Source organism: Epinephelus moara, chromosome 24 (assembly GCF_006386435.1).
Source record: "Epinephelus moara isolate mb chromosome 24, YSFRI_EMoa_1.0, whole genome shotgun sequence".
Taxonomy (NCBI): domain Eukaryota; kingdom Metazoa; phylum Chordata; class Actinopteri; order Perciformes; family Serranidae; genus Epinephelus; species Epinephelus moara.
This window is the reverse complement of record NC_065529.1, coordinates 19,847,256-19,874,968: the sequence shown is the minus strand read 5'-3', so window position 1 is coordinate 19,874,968 and position 27,713 is coordinate 19,847,256. Positions and strand designations below refer to the sequence as shown.

The window sequence follows — 27,713 nt, the reverse complement described above, 5'->3', positions numbered from 1 at the left end:
ACTTTGCACTTGAAGTATGCCCGTTCACTTACTTTTTAACAGGTCTGACGCTACTATGCGCCCCGGCTGTATCTAGGCTAACAGCTAACATGCTAACTATTATTTTTATGTCACTAGTCACTTGAAACAAATTTAGGACGATAGGAGACAGGTTGAAATAAACCGAAATTTACCTTTAAATCTGCTGTGAACTTGAGCTATTCCATTAGAGACATACTGTATTTTCGCAATGGTTTTGAAGTTCTTACGAGAATGCATTATTAAAAACAATACATTTTTCGCACCTTGAGAGTTGAATTGATACAGGACTGGCTTTTACTGGGATCTTCCATTAGCACCGCTCTGAAATCAGTCTGAGAGAGTGCCTTCAGCTTGGACAGCCTCATCTCCTTCAGCATGTGCAGACAGAAGTGCCTGACCACAAAGTGCCTCTGCACCGCCACCAACAGGTGCTCGTGTTTCCTCTCTATCAACCTCCCGACGTGGCTGAGAAGAAGATCATATTGCATTATTTCTAAGTAACTCATAAACATTGATTTTGATACTGTGGGAGCCAAAAGTGGATATGGCCACTTAGACGAAAGCTGTGTTTGTGCAGATTTAATTTTTGTATCATCATCAGGTAGTCTTTCATGCACTCAATACACCATAAATACTTTGTGACCGATGTTTTCCAGTCTTACCTGTGGAGTGTGTAGCTCTGTCTGGCCACCATGGCTCGGAGGATCGTCATCTGTTGTTCACTCAGGTGTTTGAGACAGGCCTGCACCAGAGCCATCTCCTCACTCCACACCTACAGAGAAAGAGGTTCAGTTAGAAACAGTGGTCGGCCTTTGGCATAATTAAACACTTGAAAATATCTTGTATACTTGTATACTCAACGGGGTGGATAGTTGAAAATTACATGGTGATACGGTTGGCGAGTGTAGTTTGGTAGAAAGAAAATACTTCCTACATAAACAAGCAGAGTGCCATCTAGTTCCATTATATTTAAGAGAAGGCAGACATCTCTACAGTCGATATCTCCAACACTCGGCAACTCACACCAAAACGATCTACGTTGATAAACAGCACTACAGGTAAGAGGAGAAATATGTATGTATGTAAAAAGTCAAAGAGAGAGAGAGTTTTAAAGTAAACGTGAAATACTAATTTATCAGACAATCAAGGTGCCAAACTCTGATGGAGAGGCTGTATGTATCTGATCCACCAGATAGTGTCTACCTGTCCATCGTTATCCAGCTGAGCCCTCATGTCCTGCAGTTGCAGCCTGGTAGTGCACTCTGCCTGCTGCAGCTGTGCAGCCAGCTCCTCCTCCAGGTCCAACCACAGCTTCTCGCACCGCTCAGCAGAGACACTTGATTGGGCAGGGACGGAGGTGAGAAAAACATCCTTGGCTAGCTCTCCAAGCTTCTTTGACCAGGATCTACGGAGTTTCTGAAGATACAAAAAGAGTGCATAAGAATAATGGAAATGCACTTTGCACACAAATACAAATGCAGTATTCAATCTTTAACCTTCCAATGGTCACAGAGGGCTTCAGCCACTCTGCTGTCCTGCTGCTGCTCCAAGTCAGAAATCTGCTGCCTGTGTTTTATCAGCAGCTCCTGGTACACCTAAAGGAAAGGTTACAGAACAGACTTAGATACCAGTGGAATCTACAAGCAGTCGCTTGGCCTATTTATTATGAAACAGTAATCCCAGATCTACATATTGAGGTAAAGGAGACCTTAGTGAGCTGCTGTAGGTCACCATGAGTCTGTCTCAGTTCCAGGGCGCGGCTCTTCTCCTTGGTCTGGCTCCTCATTAGCTTCTTCCTCTTGGACTCCATTCTGCTGCACTTGTCATTCACTAGCTCCTCCGTCTTCCTCGTGCACTCTGGAACATGGTTGATCAACTTTTGGATGAGCTGAACTAGTTGACTCTTTAAAATAACTGCAGTTTGTAAAGCCAGCTGGATGACAATGGTATAATTTTCTTTTAATAGATTTTAGATAGACAGATAGATATTCTTTAAAGACTGATTAAGGGGCTACTGAAAACTATGATGCTCTATGATAGATTGGTTTCCTATGAGGCTGTTGAACATTCAAGTCTAAAAAGAATCCCTGTGTCTCTGATTCTGAGGGACCAACATTAAAATATGGCCTTTATTATTGTTATAAGTGGTTACATAGTTCAAAAGATCTTTTCACTATCAGTTATAGTCTGTACTTAGAGGGGCAAGCTGCCCATGAGAGTAATAAAAACACAACAGAAAAGTAAAATAAGCCCAGAAGATGCAGTACCTTGGCTCACTATTGTCAACACTGTTAATTTAAGTATTATTAGCTTGCTTTTATTACACATTAGATCAGCAGCAACAAACTATGTCAAGTGTTAATGCTGGAAGGCTTTGCATGAGAGTCTGGGGTGCAGTAATAGTGCAATAGATATTCTGTTCTGTCCTGAAAGAGACTGACCTTATTTAAGGAGCTAAAGAGGATTCCCAGAAAATGGTCTATTTTGAGAGAGTACGTCATTTAAGTTTGAAAAGTAGGCTAGACATTGTCCACTGCTACCTGCCATCAGAAACTAGATGAGTGCAATGTGAGAAAATTACACACATTTGGTCAGTATTTGGATACGTGTCACTACACTTCTTTTCATGTCTAACTTTTGCAATCACCTTGCTTAAAGCGACAGATCACCGCTAAATCGAACCCAGTTACTCAAGCTAATCTACAGAACTTGCTGTGAGCAGTTTCATGTAGGAACCATTTTCCTTCTACCAGACCTAGCACCACTTAGCTAGATAACGTTACAGATGCATGCTTGCTTCTGTGCGGTGATTCGGTTAGCAGGTGTACAACTTGGTAGAAGGAAAACAGAAAAACTTTAACTATCTTACCCTCAGTGCACTGTTGAAGGCCTTCAGTCAGAGCTGCCTGAACCTCTGCAAATATCTTTTCCATGTGACTAAAGGTCAAGACGTCATCGCTCGTCAGCTGCTCCAGTGTTGTTGCTATCAGGCTCTGCCTCAGAGACACTTCCCGCTTTAGCAAGGCAGGTTGGGATTGGAGAAGTCCCGTCAGCTCTTCCCACCACAACAACTTCTGCTGGATCCTCTAAGAGAAATGAACTTTTCCTTCAGTTTATCCAGTCCCTCACATGATGACACAAGGGACGAGAAGCAAAATGAATCCTGGGCTGCCAATAACCAGCACTGCTTTACCTTTAAATCAGCTTCTTGTGTGTTCATCAGGTGGTTCTCGACTAACAGAAGAGTCTGGATGAGAGAGAGGATGACATCCTGGGCTTCATCAGGAGAGAAAATGCTGGTCTTCTTCAGCAGATGTTGGCACAAGTCCTCCACCTGTTTGCTGAAACGTCTGGACTGTGAAGAGTAAATTCAGGCAGTTTAATGGACTTAGTATGTTATTAGTATTTGTGTAAATGTTAAAGTATTTGCTCTCTGGGGTTTCAGCTTCGCTTTTACCACTTGAAGGCCACGCTCAAGGAGATCCTTTTGGGCTCTCTCTATTTCCTCCAAAGTGCAAGGAGCATCATCATTTTTCTCGCTGGCAGTGTGGCCTGTTGGCAACTGTTTCTTCAGCTCATTCAGTTCCTGAAAAGGCAGGTGACAACATATGCTTTAATATGGTTTAAAATTTGAATGTCAGTGTTTCCATTCACAGTCAGTCAAGAACTCCAAAATGAATGTATTATGTATGTGTGTGTGACAGACATCTGACTACCTTTTCTTGCATTTGAAGAATGTCCTTGGAGAAGTCAGCATCATTTTTGTCTTTTGGAAAACGACCACTGCATATTATTTTCACCATCTGAAGAAACATCTGCAGCAGGAAAACGGTAATAACGGGGAATAAAACAACCATTTTTGCTTTTCAAACTTTGACAAAGTTTATGAAATACACATAATAACTATTTTATTACTGCTTTAAAGAATAAGACTCACTAGAAACTTTTCTTCCTGAAGCTGGGAGCAGTGTTGTTGTATATCCTGCAGGGCCAAACAATAAAGGCTGATCCTGCCTTCAAAACTGCAACGATAACAAGAGTAGCATCATTTCCAGCAAACTCAGGTTTGTGCATACTTGCTGTAAGGTTAAGGTGCATGGGTATGGCTTAACATTTACAGAATACTGGTTCCTACCCAGGCTGTGTCAGAGTGTGAGGGTAGTGAGAGACCCTGGTGAAGCTCTGGTTCTGCAGGCTCTTAGGGACCAGCGAGGAGGAGATGAACTGACTGCTGTCATCATTGTCCTGCTCTTGGCTCAGAGACTGTCCGTCAGTGGAGGAGGATGACTCATCATTGGGCATTGCTGGCAACTTGGAGTGCTCATGCAGTGACGGATTGGACGCTCCATCTGCTAAAGGCTGAAAAATTCAGTGAAAGGTTGCAGTTAAGTGAAGTATAATCATAAACCAACTGATTGCAGCATATTATAATATACTGTACCTTACTCACCCTTGGATTGGTTTGCAACAGGTTATTGCTTTCTGTTGTGCAACCACTTCTTTTAAACAGCACAAATTTTGCTAAACTTTTTAATGATGTGGTACTGTTTAGTCTACTACAGTCAAACTACAAATTATACTGTACAATATTTGTGCAACAAATAGATCTTATAGACTGAGTGATCAAATAGTTAAGCCTTTATTTCAGTAGTTCTGGAGTTTATTACCGTGTTTACCTGGCAGGAGGTGTATATGCTGTATATTTATGATGGACTTACTCTGTATTTTTGGTTGATGGGATAAACCACCTTTGCTCTGGATGCAAATGCAGCCACATCACTGTTCATGGGTGGCTGCTTCTTCTCCTGGACAATGAATAAACAGACTTAAACCGTTACTTAGAAGGAAGGTTACAAGTTAATTAGTAAACATCAGAAATAGGTAACCCTGAAAGAAGGGTGTATGGCGCCCCCTGCCATACAATTCAAACTGATTGGTGGTCATTTTCAGGTAATTTAAAACACTTTACCAGTATGTATTTAATGTAACTGTGATTTACAACTTTGAAAAGTCACTATAAGTTTCAGACTTGTCTTGGATGTTAAAGAGAATAATACTTTATCATTTGTGGTGGCACTTGGAGCCTCCTTTCTGCTGTTGCTGACACAGTCACTCTGGTTGTTGTCTAATTCTCCATCATCAGGTTCAAGCAGCCGCCTTGCATTGTAACCCTGATGAGATGACACAGGAGAGAATCATTCATTCAAGGATGGAATAGTATGTCTCCATGATACGTGGTCAAGAAACAGACTGAGTGAGTAGAAAAACAGAGGTTGCATGCTATTTGCTTACTTGTCTGGTCAACAGCAGAGGTTTCAGGCAGAAGACATAGAGCAGAGCAGCTGCTAATATCCCAGAGAGCCCCCCACACACTGTAGCCACTGTTAACAGTCCTGTGTATATGTGCAGAGACTCGGCGAAACTGACCAGCACATCAGTCCCGCATCCCGTCCCCAAGTCCGGCTCTGACATTACTCTTTAAATTGTAGGAAAACTAACGTTATGATATTAGCATCTTTTCGACAACATCTGTTAGCTAACGTTACCGTTCAGACCCCATCTCCAGGAAAGTAAGTTAGCTGCTGGCCGTTTACGTTGAGGTTTCTTGCTCGTATATTATTTTGAAAGTTTTTTCTATCTAAAAGACTTACAATAAGAAAGATTAGCAAGCTACAATTTGCAACAACCCCTTCCACCTAAACTTTTTTTCCTAAAACGATAAACTCGGTGTAAACATTAGCCAATGGCTGTACGGAGATTTGAGAGGAGGACGGAGCTGCGTGAAGACTGGAGAGCTAGCTAGAATTTAACCGGAAAGAAAGTGGATGTGCCTTCAATATTAGAGCACGGCTATGATTCTGAGTATAGAAAATTAGAAAAATGCCACCTTAAGTTACATTGACGCAAAGGCAGGAGGGTAATATGAATTTAAAATATCTATTGTTATAGTTTCTTGACATATTTATGTAGTTTTAGGCATCCACCATAGTCCCCATCATTCCATGGGCTCACTTATGTTGTTTTAATTTGAAGGCCGTAACCGGAAACAAATGTATGTACGTTGTGTCTTAACGGTTCTTGAGGAGTTGCCCGTTCTTCCGAAGTTTTGGAAATGTTTTCCGAAGTTGTGCAGCAACGGTGATTATGGACTTTCTGTTCGTGTATAAATCTTTGAAATGGCGTCCATAGTTTCAACTGTAATGTTAGCATACAAGTAAGGTGTGCTTGGTCGTCAGAAACGCTTCTACAGTTGATGTTTCTCAAGCAAAAAGCGTTGGAAAATGTTTTCATCGCGGATTTTTAACAGTGGCAACATCCAGACATGCAGCCAGCTAGCTAGCGACTCTCCTTGGTGAGAGTGGCACACCAACGTACGAATGCGTCAGGTTCACTTCACCGCGAAGAGGATCACGTTATGGTCATTTATCTTTAATATCCAAGTATCTTGTTTGTGTCTACCTCCTTTATACGACCGTTGGTGTTACGATGAAACCTGGTGCGAGACTCAATGTGCCGGTGTATTGGAGCACAGTGCTGGACACCAGACTTGTTATAACGGTAACGTCATATCTCAGGATGCACCATGGTACACAACACGACCACTTGTTTTCTCGGGGACACATGAGGTGAGTGGCTTACTGGTAAAATCAATAGTGTTCAAAATTTTCCATGTCAAGAACTAATCTGTTTTGATGGAGGTTAAGCATCTCTGTCACCACCTGAGATGATCTATTTGCCTACAGTTACGTAATGTCCTAGTAGATAACTGAACATCACCTATCACACATCTCATCTTTATTACAAAGTGATAACTTAATGTTGTTGTATCCCTGAACCTCTGAGTCACCTGTTACATAAATTCAGGTATTCAGGCCCATAACAGATGGTTTGGTTTTGAGGGGTACCCTTGTGTAAGTGTCTGTAGATTGGTATTGGATAAAGCTATTTAATATTTGTTAATACCATTAAGTGTACAATGCTGAATGCCCTTTTTCCATTTCCAGAGCCTCTGTAATGTCCACCTAATGCAGCATGACCCCACTGGGAGTTCAGCAGTGCAGACAGTGCCTAGGATGGATGGTTTGTTCTTCTCTCTCACTTCTATACATCAACAATACAGTAATAACACAACTCATCTCTATGCAAACACCAGCTGAACAATTGCGCACTTAGTCAATGATAAGCTAACACTGTTTTTTCCAATGTTGTACATGCACAGATGATGTAAAGTTAGAATTCCATAACAGTTTTATGTCAAAATTATGATATGCAGACTATTATACACACAAAATCTTTAGTACTCTGCTAAATACAAAACCTCAGTCTGATATGTATAATTTACTTATTTATTGTCACTTTCAGCTTTTGTAACTGGCTGTTCAAACACCCTGATAGGCACAATGGAGATCAGTGGGTGCATGGTGCTGTCTGCAGAGGGCCCACTCTCCTCTTCAGCTCCTGGCAACCCATGGGGACACTCCTTATTTGCGCCACTTAACTACATGTCAAACATCTTCCACCGTCGTAACCGCAGAACCACACTCACCAGATACAACCCGGGCCTCACTCTGCCTCAGGTGTGTTCAGAAATGGTGTTTTGGTCGCCTCAGTCATTGCACACAGTGACGGACTTGTATAGAATATAGATAGATAGATATAGTACGCAGTGCAGCTTTTCTTGTTTCTTTTGGTCTGTTGTGTTAGTGTTTATGTGTCGTGTTGTGGTAGTTTTGCGCTGAACAAATCAGTGTCAACCAGCCATTTCTTTCCACAACTTCTTTTTGATTAGATTTTTTCTATAGTTTTTTGTAGTTCTGTCACTTAAGATTCTTCTTGTGTATTTCTGTAGGATACTGTTTATCACATACATACATTCACGTACCAAACAAACTGTGACATTATTATATCCCATTCCCATGCATATTTATAACGTCACTTTACATGATTCAAATGAGAATGATCATGTTAGAAGAAATTATATTGTGTTAAATGTTTTGCAGATCCAGAGTGTGGCACCTCCATCCACATTCGGGGTCAAATTTTACAAGTGTGCACAGGTACAGTTTGAACACAGCCCTTTTTATCAGTGTGCTTTTAATTCTAATTTATTTTATTGGACCTTTTTAAACTGCAAATGAACATGTTGAAGGCCATCCACTGATTCACTCTCTTCCTGCTGCTTAATAATATGGTCCATAGGTGAATCTTGACACTGACCCTCCTCAGCTGATATTCTTCCTGCTGATTCACAACATGGGCCCAGTGGGTGGCACCAACCTGTCTCAAGTCGCTATCCGGGACTCCATTACTGGAATAGTACCTCTAAAATCTGAGGGCAGGGTGGTGGAAAGAGGCTACCAGACGTTTGCTATTGATTCACTGTCCGGTATGTCTGGGAGTCAGTTTACTGTAAAAGATGATTCTGCCAAACATGCCTGGTTTGAACTTTAAAATGTAGGATATTTAGATGTTCTGCGTGCTGCAATAAATAACATGATATTGATTTTACTTCTTTAGCTGGAACCCAGATAATTGTCAACTATACTGCTCAAATAAGGAGCCATAAGAGTGAAGTCCTGGACCTTCCAGCTTTTCTCACCTTCTCTAACGCTTCACAGGTATTTTCTCTTTTGCCCCATCTCTGCTCCCTTTAACCTGAAAAACAATAGTTTCTTCACCATGTCAATTTTTGCAGTATGATAAGAATGTTGTCTGTCTTCTTACCCAGAGTACTGTTTTTTTGACTCCACAGAATGATGTCAGTATGTTTGGTCCATTAACAGCTAATCTAACCTTGAGGGTGAATTCCACGGACAGGGTAAGTTGTAAACAGTTCCTTTACTGGAAACACACCTGCAGCTTCCAAAGTGAATGTTTTGTTCTCGTACCATTTTCAAATTTGCGCTTATGAAATTGATTTGATGTTTCTGCCTGCCATCTTAGATTTATCCTAACCATGGGGTCCATTTTGCTGGATTTGTTGCTGGGTTCTTTGTTACGTTGGTGCTGCTGTCACTGGGGTTTCTGGCCATAAACCTGATAGGTCCGAGAACAAGGTTGAACCTTCTTCAACAAAGGGTAACCCATTTTCAAAAATGTATATGTTTTGTTCTAGTTAAAGGGATGCTTTACCAGTTTTCGACCAGCTCTGCCTCTGTATCATAACAATGTGGGTAGTATGTGTAAATGAATGGTGGTAAACGTGCCTCCACCTTGCCACAGACCAGATCTCCCTGATTATCTCTCAGCTCAAATCCAACAGATGATGAGGGATGAGCAGAGAGGGATTTTCATTGGCATTAGGACTACAGATTTTATGTCCTCATTTTCGAATGCTCTCTTTCTCTTTCTCTCTGAAACTCAAACTGTAAAACTAGGCAGTGCAGATCAAATGTAGGCCAAGATTATGTTACTGTATTGCCTATTTTTCTTCTAAAATGTCCTCAGAACCATAATTTAGCTCACTGTCTGTAATACGAGAATTTGTGAGCAGGAAGTGGGTGCTGTACTGTTTCCTGTATTGGAAAAAACGGAGGCTGAAAAAACGTGGAATATGCAGTAAAACTAAGCAGTGCTAATCAAATATGAAACAAGATTCTGTTACTACATTGCCTACATTATGTCACCAACCAGCGGGAGTGTTTACTGGTCTGGTGCAGTGCAGTGTATTGTGGCAGTTGTAGGTTTTCTACCTCTCAAGCAAAAGCGACAGCAATAGGCTTTTTATGTTTTCTCTGGTCACAAAGCACCAATCTCAAAAGTATTTGCATTTTTCTACTGCATAGACAGCCTAGTTTTATGAAAATACAATTTTTAATCACAATGACAAAAAAATAAATCATTTGGTAATTACATATGGTATATATTTGTGTTTGCTAATGTTGTTTTGTTGAGAATTGTCTGTTAGAAGAAAATCAAGTAATTTTTTAATTTCTGTGTACAGTACATGACAGTTTTGTGGAGCAGCCCTGTTTCAACATCATTTGTTTCTGTTAACACTTAACTTTGTTATTTTTGAAAGAGCTGTTTTCTCAATTTAATGTCAGTAAAATTTACTCATCGCTTTAGGCTTTATGACTTAGTTCAGGTATGTGTTAAAACACTGTGCGTATATTTTCTTGCACCAGAGAAACCGAGGTGATTCAGACCCAGAGTATGCAGACTGCAACATGAGTGAGACTGTTAAAGATGAGGCGGCATTTGAAGACAAGATGGTGGACACCATGGTGCTGGAGGATCCCCAGAACATGTACCAGGCTTTGGAGAAGTGAGTATACATGTCAAGAAGGAGTGAAATAATTCTCTGTATGGCTTAATATTCTTTAATGGAACAAAAATGATCAAATCATTGCAACGTGGAGGAAAATGGCCATTAGGGCACTCACTGCTTGTGGAAACAATGTATATGTGTAGGAATGTAATGTATTTTACTGAAGTTGGGAGTTTTCTCCTATAATTCAATACCATCCAGTTATTTTGAGTGACAAGAAGTACTTAATCTTAATGCACCTCTCTATTGGCTTCTGTAAACAGTTACGGCGGTTGTTGCTTGAAAGCTTTGCAGTATGTTGTTTAGCTAGTGTTCACTCAAATCAGTAATTATTTTAACATTTTATTGTCATAAATGCCTCACATTATTATCAAATCCACCAGGGTCAGTAATAATAAATGTTATCAGCTTTTTATGATACATCTTACTAAAATCCCAGTTTGTACAAGTTTACTCTGCTCACTCTACATTTTATCCCTGTCAGCCTTGAAATGTCTACACTGCTGCATGCCACCAACAACCTGGAGGCCACCCGGATTCAGATCTACAAGGATGTGATGTCCTCCCTGCTGGGCAGCCTGCGCTCCCGAGGCCAGGCCAGCGCCCAGGCCCAGCAGAGGCTCCTCAGTGTGCTCCACGGACAGATGTTAGGCATGGAGGGTCGGCTGAAGGAGGAGCGAGGGGCCCGCATGGCTGCTCTGGCTGGCCGGTGTAACTTGGAGACTCGGGAGGAAATGGAAGCAGAGCATCGCAGAGAAGCTGCTGAGAAAGCTCAGGCTGAGCTGCTCTGTCAGCGTGCAGACCAACAGGTAATAAAAAGTCATTTGTAAGAGAAGAAATTAACATTCATGGTTTTCCCCTCTGGATCCAAGAGTATTCTGGTAGTTTGTTGCTTTCATCACATAGTATCACTAAACCTCATTTTGTAATGTTACTAGGAGCTTCTCCACTGCAGCGTCCTCCTGGAGAAGCTGCACAAGCTGAGCCAGAGTCAGCTGCAGCGCATTCTGTTAGTGCGACATGAAGAGGCCTCAGCAAAGGTCCAGAGGCAGACCATCGAGTGGCGCCGGGTGGAGCTGCACAAGATTTTCGCTGAGGAACTGGAGGAGGCCACCAGGATGGGCGAGTTAGAGAAGAGTACAGCCAAGAGTCTTCAGCATGATTACTTTGCCTGTCAAGTGAGTGACCAAAATTAAATTTCAAAGTTGTGACATATTAGACTTGACCATTTAAATAACATGATTCTGCATGTATATTTTGAGCTTTAGACATGCAGAATTGACACCTGCAAATGTGCTCAACAAAGCACGTAAATCAGCATTTGCAGTTTATATTTTTGCTTTATTCCTCCTCACGGTCTATATTTGTGGTGAACCGTACATAAAGTGACAGATTTTAAATACGTTATAAGACATGTCCTTCTCTTCTATGTACAGGATCAGCTCGAAGAGGTGCTGGATGTGGTCCTTGCAAACCAGCGCTATGTGCTCGCTGAACGTCATGCGCAGAGGAAGTTCTTGGTGCACAGCCTTCACAGCCTCAACAGCCTGATTTCTGACAGCTTCTCCAGCACCTCCAGCAATTTGGACAGCTGGTTTGCTCACGTCAGGAGGTACGCGCCCATTGTAGTTACCATTGATAGCATTTCTCATGTGGTTGTGCTTTTACTATACACTGCACTATAAATGTGGCTATGTAAACTGTTGTAGCAGTATGTACTTACATATTTAAAACATATTATAAGTGCTTCTATTTGTGCTGTAAAAAACATATAACAAAAAATGTTAATTTGCAAAAACCACTGCTCTTTTTTTTTGCAAGTTAAAGAAGTGAGGAAAGAAGTATTTCCCTGGCGTTACAGAGGAGATGTGAACACTATGTCAGCCTTTCCTACTAGTTCAACCTTGTAGGAAGCTCTTAACTTGCACAATTTAAATAAACTGAACTGGAGTTGTGTTTTAACATGGCATGCTTTCATTTCTCCACCAGAGGGAGCATTGTGCCTGCAGAGCAGATTGACCAGCTCCAGGAGAAGGCCCAGAAAGAGTTGGTGATGGTGAGGCAGAGACTGGATGAGGCACTGAGCCAAGAGAGGAGAGCGATGCGCTGTGGACTGATTAAGAAGAGGCGGGAACTCATCTCTGACATGGTGAGGAGATCATGTGTATTACGTATCCATCGTAGGCTGATATCACAAAACCTGTTCATCTCATTCTTTAATTAATATGCAATCTTTAATCCTGTTTCCTGCCTTCTCCAGCTGCGGGTCCACAAACAGAGACAGAAGGATCTGTCAGGTCTGTCCAAGGGCCTAGAGAGAAGGATAGATGTAGCTCAGCACCTGCACTGTTGGCAAAACTTACTGACCGCTCACAGTTTGGAGCTAGCAGAGCTCATCAACAACCTGGATGAGGAGGCTGCTGCTGACATCCGCAAGGTGACACTTTAACAGTGCACAGGCACATTCATGACCTAATCACTTTGAAACCCACTCACAAATATACCACTGATATTGACTGAGCTTGATTTACTCCCTGCCTTGATCCTCTGCCTGCTCTGTAGGTGACCATGCGTGTGATCCAGGGTGCCATAACAGAAGTCAAAGCTATTCAGCCCTCTGCAACCCAAGCCTTGCTAACACTCTTGCCCCCAGGGACGCAACAATCTCTGCTGCAGGTGGAACCAGAGGCTGGACCAGGACAGGCCCAGGGACAGGGAGCAGGCGCTCTCCTGCAGGGCCAGGAAAGGCTGCATCAGGAAGGCAAGGCAGCTTTACGCACCCTCAGCTGCACCAGGGAGGCTCTGCGGGAAGCCATGGAGAGAGAGCTGCAGGAGCAGAGGGAGTTGAGGGCCCACTGCCGAGCGTTTTTCAGGTCAGTGATATAATCACAACAGTCATTTCGTTTCGGGCGATTCAAAGGAAAGTTTTTTTTGTGTGTGTGTTCGTCTCAGCCATGGATTTTCTGGGAGAAGTAAATCAAGAATCAAGAAAAGAAATGTTTGATCTTCAAAATGAGCACTTCAGCATAATATGAGACTGTGTTTTACAACTGGTTGTACAAATTCCCGACATCAGATGGTGCAGCAAAAGGAAGTAGCTACTAGACTTTCCCCCGTCAGAACTTTTTGTATTGAAAAACAACATCAACAAACAGTAATTACACCCTCCACCTGGACTGATGTTATTCCAATCTCAACACAGCCATGTAAAGTCTCATGGCTGGACCCTGGTGTGTTTATCTGACTGTCAGTTTTCCTTTTTCTCCTTCTCTCCTCTAGTTGTTTGTGTTCGTCCCAGCTGACTCTGTCTGAAGATGACCGGCTCAGGATGAAACTGGAGTTTCAAAAGTGTCTGTCCGTGATGGACCGCTGCCTGGTACTACCCCATGCGGTCTCAAGAACCAAGCTCCACACCGCTCTGGCAGCTTGGAGAAAGGAGAGCGAGCAACAGATGGTGAACACATTATCCCACATTACTGAATTCAGTTATGTTCTTAAAACCTGTATGCCTGGGATTAGACCATTTCTTGTGGTAATATGTAATAGAAAGTCACTGTGGCAGACCACAATGCACACTGCTACCTTGCTACGCTTCTTTTGCTTTAATATTTAGTTTTATAGCTTAAAAATATTTCCTTAGCTTGCCTTTCCACTATTTTAAAATGAAATCAAGAGCTCATAGCATCCAATTTATTGCAATGAAAATGCAAGTGAAACACTTCAAAATGGTGTTCTGAAATAAAATATTGTTAGCATTATTAGATAAAAGAAATATAAAAAATAGTGGTCCAAGCCACACAACATTCTATCAGTGTACTGTGAGTGTACACCAACATGGAGACGAGAGAAAGCAGAAATCCTGTTTCCAACATCCACAGATTTTGAATATGTTTGTCGTGTAATTAAGCATCATTGCTCAGTTGACAATATAAAAATGCTTCTGTGGTTCTCTTGTAATTTTTTGTCTCTTTGCAAGAAAGTCTTCTTCTCCACTGTGCTAACTTTGATGATCCTTTTTTTTGTTTTAAATGTCCTCATGATACTACTCTAAAGCCCCCATATATTAAACTACAGCAGGATATAATGGTGCATTTAATGTTCTCAAAGTGAGTAAGAAATGGAGAATGCAGTGCGCCAGCGCAAACCACACTGCGATCGGCCTCAATTGTGTGGCCACTGGATGAGTGCACATTGTTATTCAGAAATAATAAAGGGCTCCACAGAGTGGTTTCATTTCTAATCACATCATAACAGCATGCTTGGAGTCATTTCCCAACCAACCTTATGGATATTGTGGTTTTTGCAGACGAATACGCAATCTAAGGGGAAAACCGGCGAGGCCAGACAGAAAACAGACACATCTGATCTGCCGCTTTTCCAGAAAAGGCTGGAGGATAGGATTCAACTGTTTGAGAAGGAGAAGGAGATGGAGAGTGGCGTCATGAACAAGGTAAAGCTGTAAAATTGCCTTTAGTATAAATTATTTTTAAGTGCGGATACAGGCAAGAAGGGCATGAAGGCTGCATTAACGTTATATGATATCAAACCTGAAGCTCATTCAGTAGTAGAAGACATACTCCCTGAAGCATAACTATCTGTGTTAACGTTCAGTGTCTAAAATGAAAATGAAGTGGTTTGAGTTCATGCAAGATGACTGAAATACATCTTTCCTCATTCTGGCAGGTGATGGAGGAGATGCGTAGGGAGAGAGAGGATGAGCTGCGGTCTCAGGGCGACAGCTTGGCGATGCAGATGGCTAGCATCCACTACCAGAAGGCTGAGAGGAGGACCAAAGTCTTGGAGACCTCCAGAGCAATGCTCACTCTGCACAGCTTGCTAATTCAGCAGCTGAGAGAGAGAAAGAGCCTGGAGAGACAAGACATGGCCCAGTGTATACAGAACCACTGCATGGTAGGCAATGTTTGACTCCAAGTTAACCCCTGTGTTGTAGCAGTGCGTGGTTGGAGGGCAGCTCGTGGGCTTGGCGGCATGTAATATGGTTCCAACTAAAGTTTACTTCTCAACAAATTCTAATTTCCAGCCTAATGTTTCCTCTGAGACTATTACTTTCTCATTAAACTTTGTAGACTTTTATTAAAGTGTAATTTAACTCTTGCCACAGGGCCTTGAGGAAGCAGAACAACAGCTACAGAGGGAGAGGACAGAGCTGGAAGGCCGGCAAATGTCTCGGCCCAGAGTAGAGTCAAGTCCAGCGCAGAGGGAGGACTCTGACGAGGGAGAGGAGGAAAGCGAGGACGAGAGACTGTTTCAGCTCCAGCAGGATTGCAGGATGACGACCATCCTCCAGGAGGCACTCTACAAGAGCGATCAGGTCATCGCAGTGTTGGCTGAGAGGTGAGCCGTCATGCCAGTGTTATCTCCAGAGTAATGAGGAATTCTGTGGATTGACACAGGCCGTTAAATTTTACAGTGTTGAAACTCCCTGGTGTTTTTTAGGCTGGAGGAAATGACTGGCAACAGTCAGGCCATGGAAGATTTAAAAGAGCAAATGGAGCTCAGGAGACTCTATGCAAACTGTGATCAGGTCTGAATTTATAGAGACTGTTTTTTTCCAATGTTATATTTAACACAAAAACACTTTAATGGAAAAATACAAGAGCATCCTCACCTCTGTGCATGCCAGAGGAGTCAGAGGAAAACTGTACTTAAAGGTGGCTCTTTGCCCTGCTCTTCATCTTAGGATCTGGAGTTTGCATCTCGGCTGGTGAAGCAGAGTCAGGTGTCAGCTGAGGTTCTCCTGGAGGCCCTGCGGCTCCTCCTCCCCACCCTGCCTGAAAGTGAACTCCTTTCCATCACTGACGCCCTCTGCCCCAAACAGCACCCAGTTTCATCATCTGCAGAGCAGGAACACTCAGGGTAAGACCCAGGTGCACTGGTGAACATACTTGTAGATTTTACACATCTAAAGGCCCTTTCACACATACAGTCTGTCCCTGAAATGTTCAGGAACGTCTTCTGCATGGGGTCATTTGGGAATGAGATCATGGATAAAAAATCAGGGAAATCCATCAACTTCCTGCATCAAGGCCTAGTAACATTTTTGGGGAAATGCCAGTCCAGCTGTATTGTGAATGAAAGTAGTAACATTACAGGGACATGCACGTTACAGCTTACTTTTGTCTGAGACATTCACGTGGACTATCCTGATGATGTCTTTTTATCTGCAACTTTTTTACAGTTTTGCATTTACGTCAATTAATAACTAACAAGCAATACATTTTCTCGCCCCTCTCTAAATTCTGAGTTTTTTGCGGGTCTGTGAACGCAGCACAGGCAGAACTTGTCATGAATTGTTTTCTCCCTCAGCAGCAGTTTGTGGAGTTTGAGTTGCAGGTTGGATAATTGATCAGTCTGTCCGATCAGAACTAATCAGATTGATGGAGAAGAGGAGCAGCTGTTGTGAGTGAAAGCAAACTTTTAAATCCAGTTCAATTAATGGTTACGTTTCACTTTGACTGCGCCTACTGTTCTTCTGCTCCCTCTGTGCCCAGAGTACGCTCTGCACTGTGGGAGTGTGGAGCAATAATTGTTACTGAATGTTCCAACAGTGCAGAAAAATCAGAAAGTGGCAGCAGATGTTTTAATCGTGGCGGGCCGCCACATACAAATCAATGTGTGGGAAACCCTGTAGAGCACATATGAATAGTGAAATCCCAGTTGTCCTAGTAATTTACCAGGAACTATGTGTGACACAGGGCTTAATAAACAGTGCATGGTCATGCTGGGTTAATGTTTTTGACTCATGAGGTGATAATTATTGGTAGTGTCGAAACATATATTTTGAATTGTAGTCTACTTTGTGTCTTTGTCTTTCTCCGTTGGTCTGTTAATAAGCCCTATGCGGCAGAAGATTACCCATCTTTAAACAAAATCTGTTTCTCTCTTCCAACTTGCAAACATAGTTTTGAGTTTTAGTTACAAACTGATGTGCATAAGCCAACAAAAGCTTTTGTCATACGCTCCTCTCCTCGTCCCAGTTATTTTCCTTTCTTCCCTTTTTAAAGGGAAAAAGAATAGTACAAATTGGAATATAGTGAAAACCTTTTTGCCCGAAGTACACAGCCAAAACGATTCAAGTTCTGTGGTTTAAGAAAGTAGTTTTCTGATTGAAGTCACAGATTAAATAAAAGCAGCGTTTAAACGCAGCTGGCTGAAACCACCCCATCACCGAGCTTCATCTCACATTTAAATACTTGTTTGAACACAGTTCCACAAGGGTCGTTTTCCCCGAGCCAAGATGGAGAGATAAATGATTATACTCATCATTTAATTTCCCCCTCTCTTCCTGATACACTGGAACACTCACGTCTGGCCCCCACAGAGTTTGGATTACTTTGCTGATGAATAATGTCTCATGCACGAGGATCGGAGCTGTCTGGCCAAAGGACAAGGGAATGAAAATGCTCTGTTTGGAACAATATGCGGGACATGTGTTTTTATTTTCTCTTTCAGCTCTTTTGTTTCAGCTTTTCGTTTGCAGAGTAGAGTTTACCTGTTTTATGGAACAGTTTTAAATCTTACTAATGTGAATTCACGTAAACAGTAGGATGTGAAACTGTTTATTTATGTGTGTGTGTGCCTAATTTATAACTAGAGGAAATGAAAAGTTTGTTGCATCTGAGGAATTTTGATACTTTTAGATCCTTAATCAGATCACCTTATTAACGTTTTTTTGAACTGATGCAGCTTCTGATACTGACTGACTTTAAAAAAATGCAAACATGCATCAGCTAGATGTTTTAACATTTACCGACCCCTAGTTATTAAGAGTTCTCCCCAAACACTCTCTCATTCAAATGTCTGTCATATGAGCCCTGCTAAGGGCAAACATTAATCACTTCGTCTTTCTTTTTAAAAAAAAAATAAAAAAAAATGAGAGTAATAAATCAAGTTGTAGTTATGTCAAGGAAAAGCTCAAAATGCAATTCCTAGTGTTGCTGCTCTTTGCCCGTCCTGCTCCTTGGCATCCTTCCTCAGTTTGTCCTGCTACAGTATGTTACCCCCACATTTCATCATTGGCTGTACGCTGTCTTATATTTTGAGTGTAAGTGTATCAGCTCTACAAACAAAAAATCTGCTTTTACATTGTGCTTTTAGTTAACTAGATGCTGTACTTTTTTTGTTTTTTTTTAAATGTCACAAGTACAAAAATTCTACTTGAAGATGCTTTGTCAATGCAACATGATGTCTGTATATAGACATATAGTTCTACTTTTTGAATGCAAAAAAAATATTAACTCTCCTTCTCTCCAGAGAGAAAATTGCTCTCTGTGATTTTGCGGTTGGAAAGTCTGTATTTATTAATTTGTTTATTATTTAGTCAGACCTAACATGATGTGCCCTACTAGGAAAGGGATTAAATCATATTTTACTTTAATGGAAAAGATCACAAAGCTCTCCATCTAATGAAAAGTTATTACTGTGTATCAGACAGCCAGGCGTCCGTGACCATTTTTAATCAAAGCCAATCACTGTCTGCAGAGATTGTATCGCACTGACCAGCTTCATAATGCATTGATGACTTTCTGACCAGGTGTGCCGGGGGGTCGAACAGACTCCTTCCTGTCAAACTGAGAGAAGACGTGGTGCATAAAAATATGCCAAATATGCCAAGCTGCACTGAAAGAGAGAGGTGAGTTCAACACATGTCTGTGTTTCTCCACTAGCTGCTATATAAAGACGTGAAGTCAAACTACCATCAAGACTAATTTGTAGATCGCTCATCACCGACATCAGAGACAAATCCTGTATTTATGTGTAATATGCCTTGCGGCAGTTACATGGCTGGGCTGCAGTGACCACATGCATGAGGTAAGCACTTTAACACTCCAGTCCCGCTAACAACAGCTCCTTTGTCCTCCCAAATCTCACAGACTCCAGGAAAAGAGGCAAAGTTTGATGGAAAAACTGCTCCCCAGATCCCGTCTCCACGTTCCAAGAGATGTTGCAGCACTGCTGGTTGGAGAGAAAGGAAAGGAAGACAGTTTGACTAAAGCACAGCTGCCTATTTATAAATCAAGCACGGATGAAAATACAGTTACACAGCAGTGCAGTGACACTGCGAAAGAAAAGGTTGTGGACACAGTGAGTGAAACATTACACAGTACAGTGCCAGCCTCTGCCAGCAGTGCACAGGGCGTCCCTGTTAATGGAGAGAGGCTGTTTGTGTTTCGAGATCCACCTGAGACGTGTGACAGTGTGGGTGTTCCCAAGAGGAAAAGGAAAAGGAACTTTCTCAATCTTAAGAAAGGCTCAGTGGCACCAACAAACCTACCTTGAGACTGACAAACTGTTTTTGTTATGAAGGTACTTTATGAGGATATAATACTAAACTCCAAAATTGAAAATGTATGTAGCATGGTGGTCACACAAATGGTCACTATTTTTGATGGTATTATCTTAAAGGGACATCTTTTAAATGGTGGTAAAGTCCACAAAAACACATCTTCCCTCTTCCTGTAGTGTTTGTGTGTACTGCATTAGTGTCAAGTTTTATTATTCATGTTCAAAACTCCAGATGTTAGACAGGTTAGTTGACGCACAGATGCATGCACTGTATCCAAATTCTACGTTGTTTCATTTGCAACAGTTGAAATTCATTTTCTGAAATAAACATTTTCCTGTTCCTCTTTATAAACCTCATGACTACAAATTAAACTTTCATTAAGTTTGACTTTCTGTGTTGACATGTACCCTAATTGACCCCCATAATAGCTGCCGTTAATATCCTGATCCTAGACACTGACAAGCCACAAACAGAGTTGGAAAAGTCGCCAACTGTTTGGCTTTGTTGTCACCAGGAGAAGCTCAATCATCTTTGGTATTTGGAAACGTGCATGAACACAGTGTTTGCTCTCAAAAACACAGCAGACCCCCCAAATGTTTCCTCAGCCTCGCTGCACTTCCACGTCATCGTCGATCGTGTTTTTTTTTTCTTGCGCCCCCCTCTCTACCTCTCCATCCCCATCCTTAAAACTGCTGCAAGTCCTCCTCTTTTACTATTTGAGACCCTGTTGAGTGTCGCAGCAGCTGGAAGCACCTCTGAGCAGCACTGTTAGACCCGACATGAGGCTGAGACTCGCCACTCTCGTGTGTTTCTTCAGCTTTGTGTGGCTGTCGGAGTGCACGCCTCCGACCTGCTACTCCAGAGCGCTCGGCCTGAGCAACGAGATCATGGCTCTGCTGGAGAAAATACACACCTACCATCGCACGGTAAGAGCTTTGACGAGTATTTGCGTTGTCACATTCTGCTGACAAGACTGTGTAAAGTGTGTAGACTGGTGCTTCATGTAATGTATTCTAACATTATTGTGTATTGGGTTGCAGAAAACGTGTGCAGAAGTTCTACCTACGATCTTCCTTGATGTGCATGTAAGTTTAACACAGTGGGGTAATGTGTTTGATGTGGGGGCACACATGGGTGCTGCAAGGGTCCCCAGAGAATTGGGAATATTTTTAAGTTTTTTGTTGTTGTTTTTTTGCCACTAACAGCCACCATTACATGAATGATGACCATTTATAGTCATTCCAGTAAGATATTCAGAGCTAAGGGAGTTAATTTAATACAAAATAAACAAGGTGACACAGTCCCAGTTAGAGGAGCTTTCACTCTGACCATGCACATGAAGCCATTCCAGTGCAGACAAATCATTAAAATGCTAACTAATGTGTATGACTGTGACAAAATTTGTTTGTACATTTACGGGTTTAAGAGACTGTTTGAGCAGAGGTGTAGATTTTAAGGGGGGAACTCAGGGGACATGTACCCATTGATATTAAGATCACTTGAATTTGTCACACCAAATAAAAACAGGACAGTAGAAGGGGACTTTTTTTTTTTAATTGAATACATATACACCATTAATTGCACAAATTGTTGCATGAAAATTCACCAGCATGCAGGAAATTAAGTGTTTAAGGACAACCCCCCCCCCCCAAATGTTAAAATGAAACCTAAGACTTTGTATTTGTGTACTCTAGATTCAATAAAGTATAAATACTGTCATGCAAAAATAAATCTTTAATAATAACTTGAAACTACAGTTTAAGACGACACTGTTCATTTTAAAAGGCTTGTTATCCCTACAGAACGCATGTGTCACAGCCAAGATCCGTGACTTCCTCTACGTGGTGCTGAACCATCCCAACCAGTACTGCAGAGAGCGTCCCAGAATGGTGCTGCTGAAACGTAAAATCCAGAATCTGTACACCATCATCAGCAGGATGTGTTATCGGGTAAGATAACAGGCTGAAAAACAGCCTGCAGTGTTTCTGACTTTTGTTTTCAGGCTCGAGTTCCTTGACCACATGTCTTGTCATGTTCTGTTGGCAGGACCTGGTGTTTTTCACAGATGACTGTGAGGCAATCGACACTGGACACACTCGCCCTCACTACGACGAGGACAGGCTTCAGCTGCTGCAAGAGGAGAGATGAGCAGCAACACGCAGAGCAGATCACAGATGTGCGTCTGTCTATTTCATTCAGAGAAACACATCAGCAATATGTAGACTGGTAACGCATACGCACCACAGCCTGCACTGTACTAGACACTGCATCATAAGCGATACACACACACAGTGCTGTTTCATGTCGTACCTAGTTGGCTCTGTGTTAGCCGCACACTCATGTTAGTGGACAAGTGTGGCTGCATTCCAGCAAAGGAGTGCAGAACTTTCCACAGGAAATTTGCTGAATGCCAACCATGCCGATGAAAACCTTGAAATAATAAACCAATAAGAGATGCTTGTGAGCCGGGCTTAACCGCTGCTTACTTACCAGGCCTGATCAAAGGTTCATGTGTCATTAAGAGAAATATGTTGTGTTGCCTTAACTCTTGGTCTGACTAACATGTCTTAAAAGAGCACTGTACAGCATTTTGTAAACATTTGACCAGTTGAACACGGTGGCTGAAAATGTTATGTAAGAAATAGATGCCCTAAACGTTTCTTTCCCACACTCGCTTGTAGAGTGTGTTCCTTGGGAATTTTCTCACTTTGAAGATTTTTTTTACTTTTGTTTCATGCCAAAGAAGTTGCTGCAGATTGTGCAGATTGCACAAAATAAATATTTCCATGCCTGTGAGGAGAATAGATATAAACTAAGACATAAACTTGCCTGTTTTTCTGTACTCTTAATCACAATCTATACACAGTATGTCCCACATTATGTAATAAAACTCTCTGTATGTATCACTTTTTATGTACTTGTTTTATTCTCTGAAGTAATTACCAACATGTTTGCCAGTTGATTCTGGGAAACACAAGCTACTGAGACAAAACTGGCCCTCCTCCAGTCTTTGAATCAGCATGATGTCCCTTTCTACATGTTTTTTTTTTGTTTTGTTTTTACATGAGAAAAGTTCTTTCAACTCTGATTTTCACTCAGCGTGTGACACTTACTGATCAATTTCATTTTTATTGAGACAATATGAAGTTTTGTCATCACTTTACTGATATACAGTTGCATTTCAAGTAATAATTGTTTAGCTCAAAGTCCAAACGTATTTTCCCTCTGCAAAACAAAATAAACTGGTTTTTGTGCTTTGAAATATGTGATTGATGAACTGTAAGTGAAGCGATGTGGTTTTTATGCAAACCACAGTTCCCACTCTCACAAATAACAGTGCAGCTGCCCATATTTTGATAAGAGTGTTATGACATGTTGGACTTGGGAGCGAGTCTCTGGGTTAATGTGTGGCCTCTGCTGCCCTCTGTTGGCCAGTCTGTGTCACCTGCATACAGAAAGGTAGCTGCTCAGTTTTTTCTTATACAGATATATAAAGTATTCTGTCATTTCAGGACCTTTTAGACTGAGGCATTTTACCTGACATGCTGCATTTTGCTCAACCCTGGATTTGATTTTGAACACATCTGGTCCTATGTGGCCTTGATGTTCGAGTACAGGACTCATGTTAGGCCCCCCACTGGACGCCAGCCTCACAGGCTCTGTTCACAATCCCTCCTCTCCACAGAAGCCACTGCTTTCCACTCACGTCAGCCCAGTGCCAATACATGCACGGAAATTAATTGCCGAGGCTTGAATTGACTTGTGATAGGTAATCTATCCCAGTGAACACTCAGCCAGCTTTTTCTTTCTGTGAAATGAGGCCTACGTTATTGTTGGCAATGCTGTGCGTCGTTGCCAGCGGGGACTTGTTTGACAACTCTCCCTGTTGGTCCATTGAGAGACTCTTCAACATGACTTGGCTGCCAAACAGTGATACATTTAATGAGAGAAACAATCGGAATTTCACAATGTTCATGTTTGTGTTTGTGAATGATTTGTCCTTTGATGACATACACGGATTCTTGATATGATTGATTGTCTATGCAAACACGCATTTAACCACCATTAATCCTGCCTTGCAGTTTTGCTTTGCTGAGGCATTTGTCCCAAAGGGAGCTATGGTTTCTGTATTGTCTCTGCTGTTTTTTTAAATTGCTGCTTGAAAGTGGTGTTGTCGATATTGTTGACACATTCTGCATCACAGACTGACCTTCAACTTGCAACTGGGATGCTTGACCTTTGTCCTGAGTTTGCATATGGCTTTGCTGATGGCATAGGTCGCGTGTATGCTACATCCGTTTCATGTGCTAGGCCTGCAGCCTACATTACATAATGACATCATTGTAGTCTGGTTCACACACCTTGTGCTGAAAACTTTTGGGCATGAGCACAGTTCAGATGCTTTCAGTTGTCTTGAGAGTTGTTTAGGTACCAGTCATGCAGGAGCTGCGTTGTTCCTGGATCAGGTCCTTCACACACTTCTGTATAGGCTGATTAAGAGGCAGTGATTATCCATTCACTATCAGTAGGCAAAGCTGCATGTTCAAGGTTCATGCTCAGAGGCAGTATGACAGTGCCTTTATCTGTCACAAGGTGGTGCTGGTTGTCGTGGGTTTGTACTGCCACATCAGATAAGGATGTTATGCTGCTGTACACAGACTGTACATGAAGGTGCTACTGACAGACAGCTATTAAAAGCTCACTCTGTTTGTTTGTTTCACAGAGAGTAATTATTTAACATGTCATCTCTAGGTGCTCTAAGCTCTAAAATCTGTCAGAACAGAGTAAAACTTGCAGCCGTTATGTTGAAAAGGGCCAAACTATTTCCCGCTGTGATGAGAGATGACAGATGTTTTATTTATGGAGTGATGTTTCAGCAAGAAACCAAAACAAAATGCTACATCAATAAGCAAGGGCACATGGATTCATCAATACTGTCAAACTTGTGATAATGTTGATTTTACCTCTTTAAATTTTATTATATAAAATAATAGAATTCTTTAAAAAAAAAAGTGAGACAGAAAAAAATACACTTACAGCTCCACAGTCTTAATCTTACAACACACACTAATAATCATTTAACAGCATGCAGTTTAATCTGAACCCATGTTGCAATAGGCATGCTTTTCTGTCTGTGCCAAAATCAAGTCGTTGCACTCCTGAACCATCAGGTCTGAACCTCTCTCTGCTAATTAACTAACCCCACAAAATCTAAAATGTTAGTCAGCAGCATGTGGCTTGTTAAGAAATCCTCCCACAGTGGGTTTATAAAGCTTAATTGCTGTGCATATTGATCATCATTAGAGGGGCCGCAGAATCCATGTTATTTTCTGTCATTAGGGCAAAAACAGAGAACAGAACATTTAAACCGCAGGCGGCCAGGTAGTTTAACAATGTAATGTTCTGTGACACTGCACCAAAAATGCTAAACGCTGCACAATAAAATAAAAACACACAACAACAACATAGCCGAGGGGTGACAGTAATCATTCTCTGCTTTGTTGAAATAAATTACCTTGTAAAGGACAGATCAGAAACCTATTTACATTAAAGCATGGCTGATGCAGACTGTGATGCAGTTGTGTTTATGAGGTTTTCAGGCAATTTTCCATCACATTTAACAGTTTTATTACATCTTAAAAGAAATCTTGCCTCATTAGTCCACATAAGAAAATGTTTCCCCCCCTTAATTTCCAATAGATGATTGGCACACTCTCCGCACTATTGTAATTACGCTGCTCAGTAAATTTGGTTGGTGTTCAAAACTCTCACATATTTCACCAAAGCTTCCCCTCCTGTAGACGTTAAATGTACCTTATAAACCACAACGGTTCCATTGATTTACACGTTGAAGTAATTATTCATTGAAGGGGTCAGCAGAGGACTTGTGATAGCAGAGGGAGGTGAATAAAGTTCAGCAAGCTTAGAAGCAGCTGTCAACATGTGTGATCCATCACTGAGAGATTGATCTTTGATTGTATGAGTGGTTAATAACTGCAGCCTATAGTGCATGTGTTCAAATCTGGTGATGCTCATAGGTCAGCCAAAGACCTCTCAGTGCAAGTCGGCCAGGACACCAGTGCCCTCCAGTGGACACTAGAGGTCATGCAAGCAAAAAAGGAGGCATATTGATGAATCAGCGAGGCAACAGTTGTATTTACTTAGTCTTATATAAAAAAGATTAATGTAGTAATGATAAATACTATAAGCATGCCTATTATTTCATATAATGTTATGATATTAATCCGCTTGACTATCCGCATAAATAGCTCCACGCCATCCTAAAAAGTCCAAGTCAATAGGGTATTAATACCTTTCCTTTAATTGTGACTTTTACTGTATGACTTCATAGTGAGCTTATTGCTTTTCATTTTCTCAGAAATATGTCATCGCTCTAATATTTCTGTGAATTCCATATATGACAACATCTGGTTTTCTGCAGGAGACTGACTTTACAGCCGCGAGAAATTGGTGATGATCTTTGTTGGTGACTAAACATGATTTATATCATCCCTCCTGCAGTATTAATAGAATTTACAGCACGTGGCTCTGACTGACTGAGGGCTCGAGGCGTATTGTACTTTGCAGAGCAGGGACACAAGTGTGCGTTCAAGTTAAATGTGTATTGTGAATGGAAATATTAATAATGTTCCTGCGTCCGAACGCATTTATTTCAGCTAAGGTCTTCACTCATATCTAATGGCAATTTTTCATTTTTATTTATTTTTTTTGTTGTTGTTGTACACGTGAACATATTCATATCAAGCCATACCAAGTAAATGTTTCAAGACATGATATCTTCATGAGCCGCAATGAAGGTGAAATTAAAGCGTATTTAAATGTTCACAGGCCCCGGTGATTTGGAGATATTTCCCAACAAATTAATAGCCATACACTACATTTTTTGCCACGAATATTTTCTATATATATACATATATATATATATGTATATATATTGCTTTGGTTTATTTACTTACTGCGCAGATACAGATTTGCCTGAAAAGGTTGTCGACAAAAAGGCCTGCTCAGATGAGATACTGTAACAATCCATTTACGCATTACTCATGGATAAATGTATAAAAAATACAAATATTTTAATGGGGTAGTTTTAAGTTCAGTGAGGCGATTTTAATCATTTAAACTCATATTTTTTAAATCGAAACGAGAGACTTTTAATGTTACTCCGACTCTGGACAGAAGGTGGTGGTGTGGTATATCTAAAAGAAACAGAAAGTAACTTGTGCTTGTGTGTGTCATGGATTTTGTCTCGAGACTATTATTATAAGATTATTCTCTGCCGCATCTGAATTAATCAAAATGAACATCTTTATCAGGTCTGGCTATATAAAAAAATGACATTACACTGATAACAGTGTTTTATATTTTGAATAAAATGACAAATACCGGATAAACCTTTCCGATTTGGAACAGCCAGACCAGCATATATTATAACACATTATTAATTACGCCAATAGTCACATAAAAAGAGCAGACATTTTAATAAATAAGGCAATTAAAGCTGGATAAAAAATAATTTGTGAAGAACCAATTTCTAATAAGGATTTCCTTGAATTAACTAACATGCCAAACATTTTACTATATTAGAAAAAAGAAGAAAAAGAAGAAGAGGGTACCTGCTTTAGAAGAAAGCTTAATTAATGATCAGGTATCATACAGCTAAATATTTTATTGGTGTATGTTGATGAAATAGATTTGTATTATGTCCGCAGAGATCATCATAAGAGAAGCAGCAATTTTAACAGAATCAAATCAGTTTAATTCTGTAATTTTAATCTGGCCAAATATGTTGCAATAAAAGTGTTTCTTTGCATTATTTGTTAAAGAATAAAAACAGATAAACCTCTTCTACTTTCCTCACTAACCTATATTAATTCATCTCACAAAAGGCCCATAACATATCCTCTATAAGTCTTGGGAAAAGACGCAGCAAAGGTTAAAGGTCTATTAAACATCCACTCCCTCCTCTGCTTTAATAATCATTTATCCCAGCTTTATGAGCGACTCCTAACAGCCCTCCTTTCCCCCTTTTTCTTGGAGATCAAGGGGTTTTAACGACGGAGTCAAACAGCCTCCTGTGATCTTTTGGATGATCTA

The 27,713-nt window shown here is 41.1% G+C and overlaps 3 protein-coding genes across 4 annotated transcripts in view; 2 read left to right on the top strand and 1 right to left on the bottom strand.

Moving 5' to 3' along the window:
• Window positions 1-5,785, bottom strand: part of LOC126386000 (evC complex member EVC) — a 9,213-nt gene extending 3,428 nt beyond the window's left edge. The window contains exons 1-14 of the mRNA XM_050038070.1: window positions 5,314-5,785; window positions 5,079-5,192; window positions 4,740-4,826; window positions 4,157-4,380; window positions 3,959-4,043; window positions 3,738-3,836; window positions 3,479-3,607; window positions 3,215-3,376; window positions 2,891-3,107; window positions 1,730-1,878; window positions 1,518-1,616; window positions 1,225-1,437; window positions 684-793; window positions 285-486 (exon numbers count right to left, since the gene is read on the bottom strand). Of these exons, the coding sequence (XP_049894027.1) occupies window positions 285-486; window positions 684-793; window positions 1,225-1,437; window positions 1,518-1,616; window positions 1,730-1,878; window positions 2,891-3,107; window positions 3,215-3,376; window positions 3,479-3,607; window positions 3,738-3,836; window positions 3,959-4,043; window positions 4,157-4,380; window positions 4,740-4,826; window positions 5,079-5,192; window positions 5,314-5,493 (2,070 nt within the window). The 5' untranslated portion in view covers window positions 5,494-5,785. The remainder of the gene's footprint in view (window positions 1-284; window positions 487-683; window positions 794-1,224; window positions 1,438-1,517; window positions 1,617-1,729; window positions 1,879-2,890; window positions 3,108-3,214; window positions 3,377-3,478; window positions 3,608-3,737; window positions 3,837-3,958; window positions 4,044-4,156; window positions 4,381-4,739; window positions 4,827-5,078; window positions 5,193-5,313) is intronic.
• Window positions 5,786-6,116: 331 nt separating this feature from the next.
• LOC126386332 (limbin-like) lies at window positions 6,117-20,004 on the top strand. 2 transcript variants are annotated; one of them, XM_050038597.1, is made up of 23 exons: window positions 6,117-6,647; window positions 7,026-7,101; window positions 7,417-7,598; window positions 8,022-8,078; window positions 8,221-8,407; window positions 8,539-8,639; window positions 8,774-8,839; window positions 8,965-9,099; window positions 10,149-10,288; window positions 10,776-11,100; window positions 11,230-11,469; window positions 11,728-11,903; window positions 12,281-12,440; window positions 12,552-12,728; window positions 12,854-13,164; window positions 13,571-13,745; window positions 14,598-14,741; window positions 14,975-15,202; window positions 15,414-15,646; window positions 15,749-15,836; window positions 15,993-16,168; window positions 18,846-18,944; window positions 19,186-20,004. In XM_050038597.1, exons 1-23 carry the CDS (start codon window positions 6,399-6,401, stop codon window positions 19,589-19,591), a joined length of 4,131 nt encoding a protein of 1,376 aa, XP_049894554.1. In that variant the 5' UTR covers window positions 6,117-6,398; the 3' UTR covers window positions 19,592-20,004. The 2 variants fall into 2 exon arrangements, with proteins under 2 accessions (XP_049894554.1, XP_049894552.1); XM_050038595.1 differs by having other exon boundaries at window positions 7,384-7,598.
• A 238-nt stretch (window positions 20,005-20,242) lies between these two features.
• LOC126386333 (cytokine-like protein 1) lies at window positions 20,243-22,857 on the top strand. The gene is made up of 4 exons (XM_050038598.1): window positions 20,243-20,524; window positions 20,639-20,683; window positions 21,401-21,547; window positions 21,645-22,857. Exons 1-4 carry the CDS (start codon window positions 20,378-20,380, stop codon window positions 21,744-21,746), a joined length of 441 nt encoding a protein of 146 aa, XP_049894555.1. The 5' UTR covers window positions 20,243-20,377; the 3' UTR covers window positions 21,747-22,857.
• Window positions 22,858-27,713: the final 4,856 nt, after the last annotated feature.

Bases quoted from the DNA above. Each gene is read 5' to 3' on its own strand.
- LOC126386332 (XM_050038595.1), top strand. From the start codon at position 6,399: ATGCGTCAGGTTCACTTCACCGCGAAGAGGATCACGTTATGGTCATTT. The intron at 11,101-11,229 runs GTAATAAAAAGT...TAATGTTACTAG, and splicing joins GTCAGCGTGCAGACCAACAG to GAGCTTCTCCACTGCAGCGT. The intron at 16,169-18,845 runs GTAAGACCCAGG...CTTTCTGACCAG, and splicing joins GCAGAGCAGGAACACTCAGG to GTGTGCCGGGGGGTCGAACA.
- LOC126386333 (XM_050038598.1), top strand. From the start codon at position 20,378: ATGAGGCTGAGACTCGCCACTCTCGTGTGTTTCTTCAGCTTTGTGTGG. The intron at 20,525-20,638 runs GTAAGAGCTTTG...ATTGGGTTGCAG, and splicing joins TACACACCTACCATCGCACG to AAAACGTGTGCAGAAGTTCT. The intron at 21,548-21,644 runs GTAAGATAACAG...TTCTGTTGGCAG, and splicing joins TCAGCAGGATGTGTTATCGG to GACCTGGTGTTTTTCACAGA.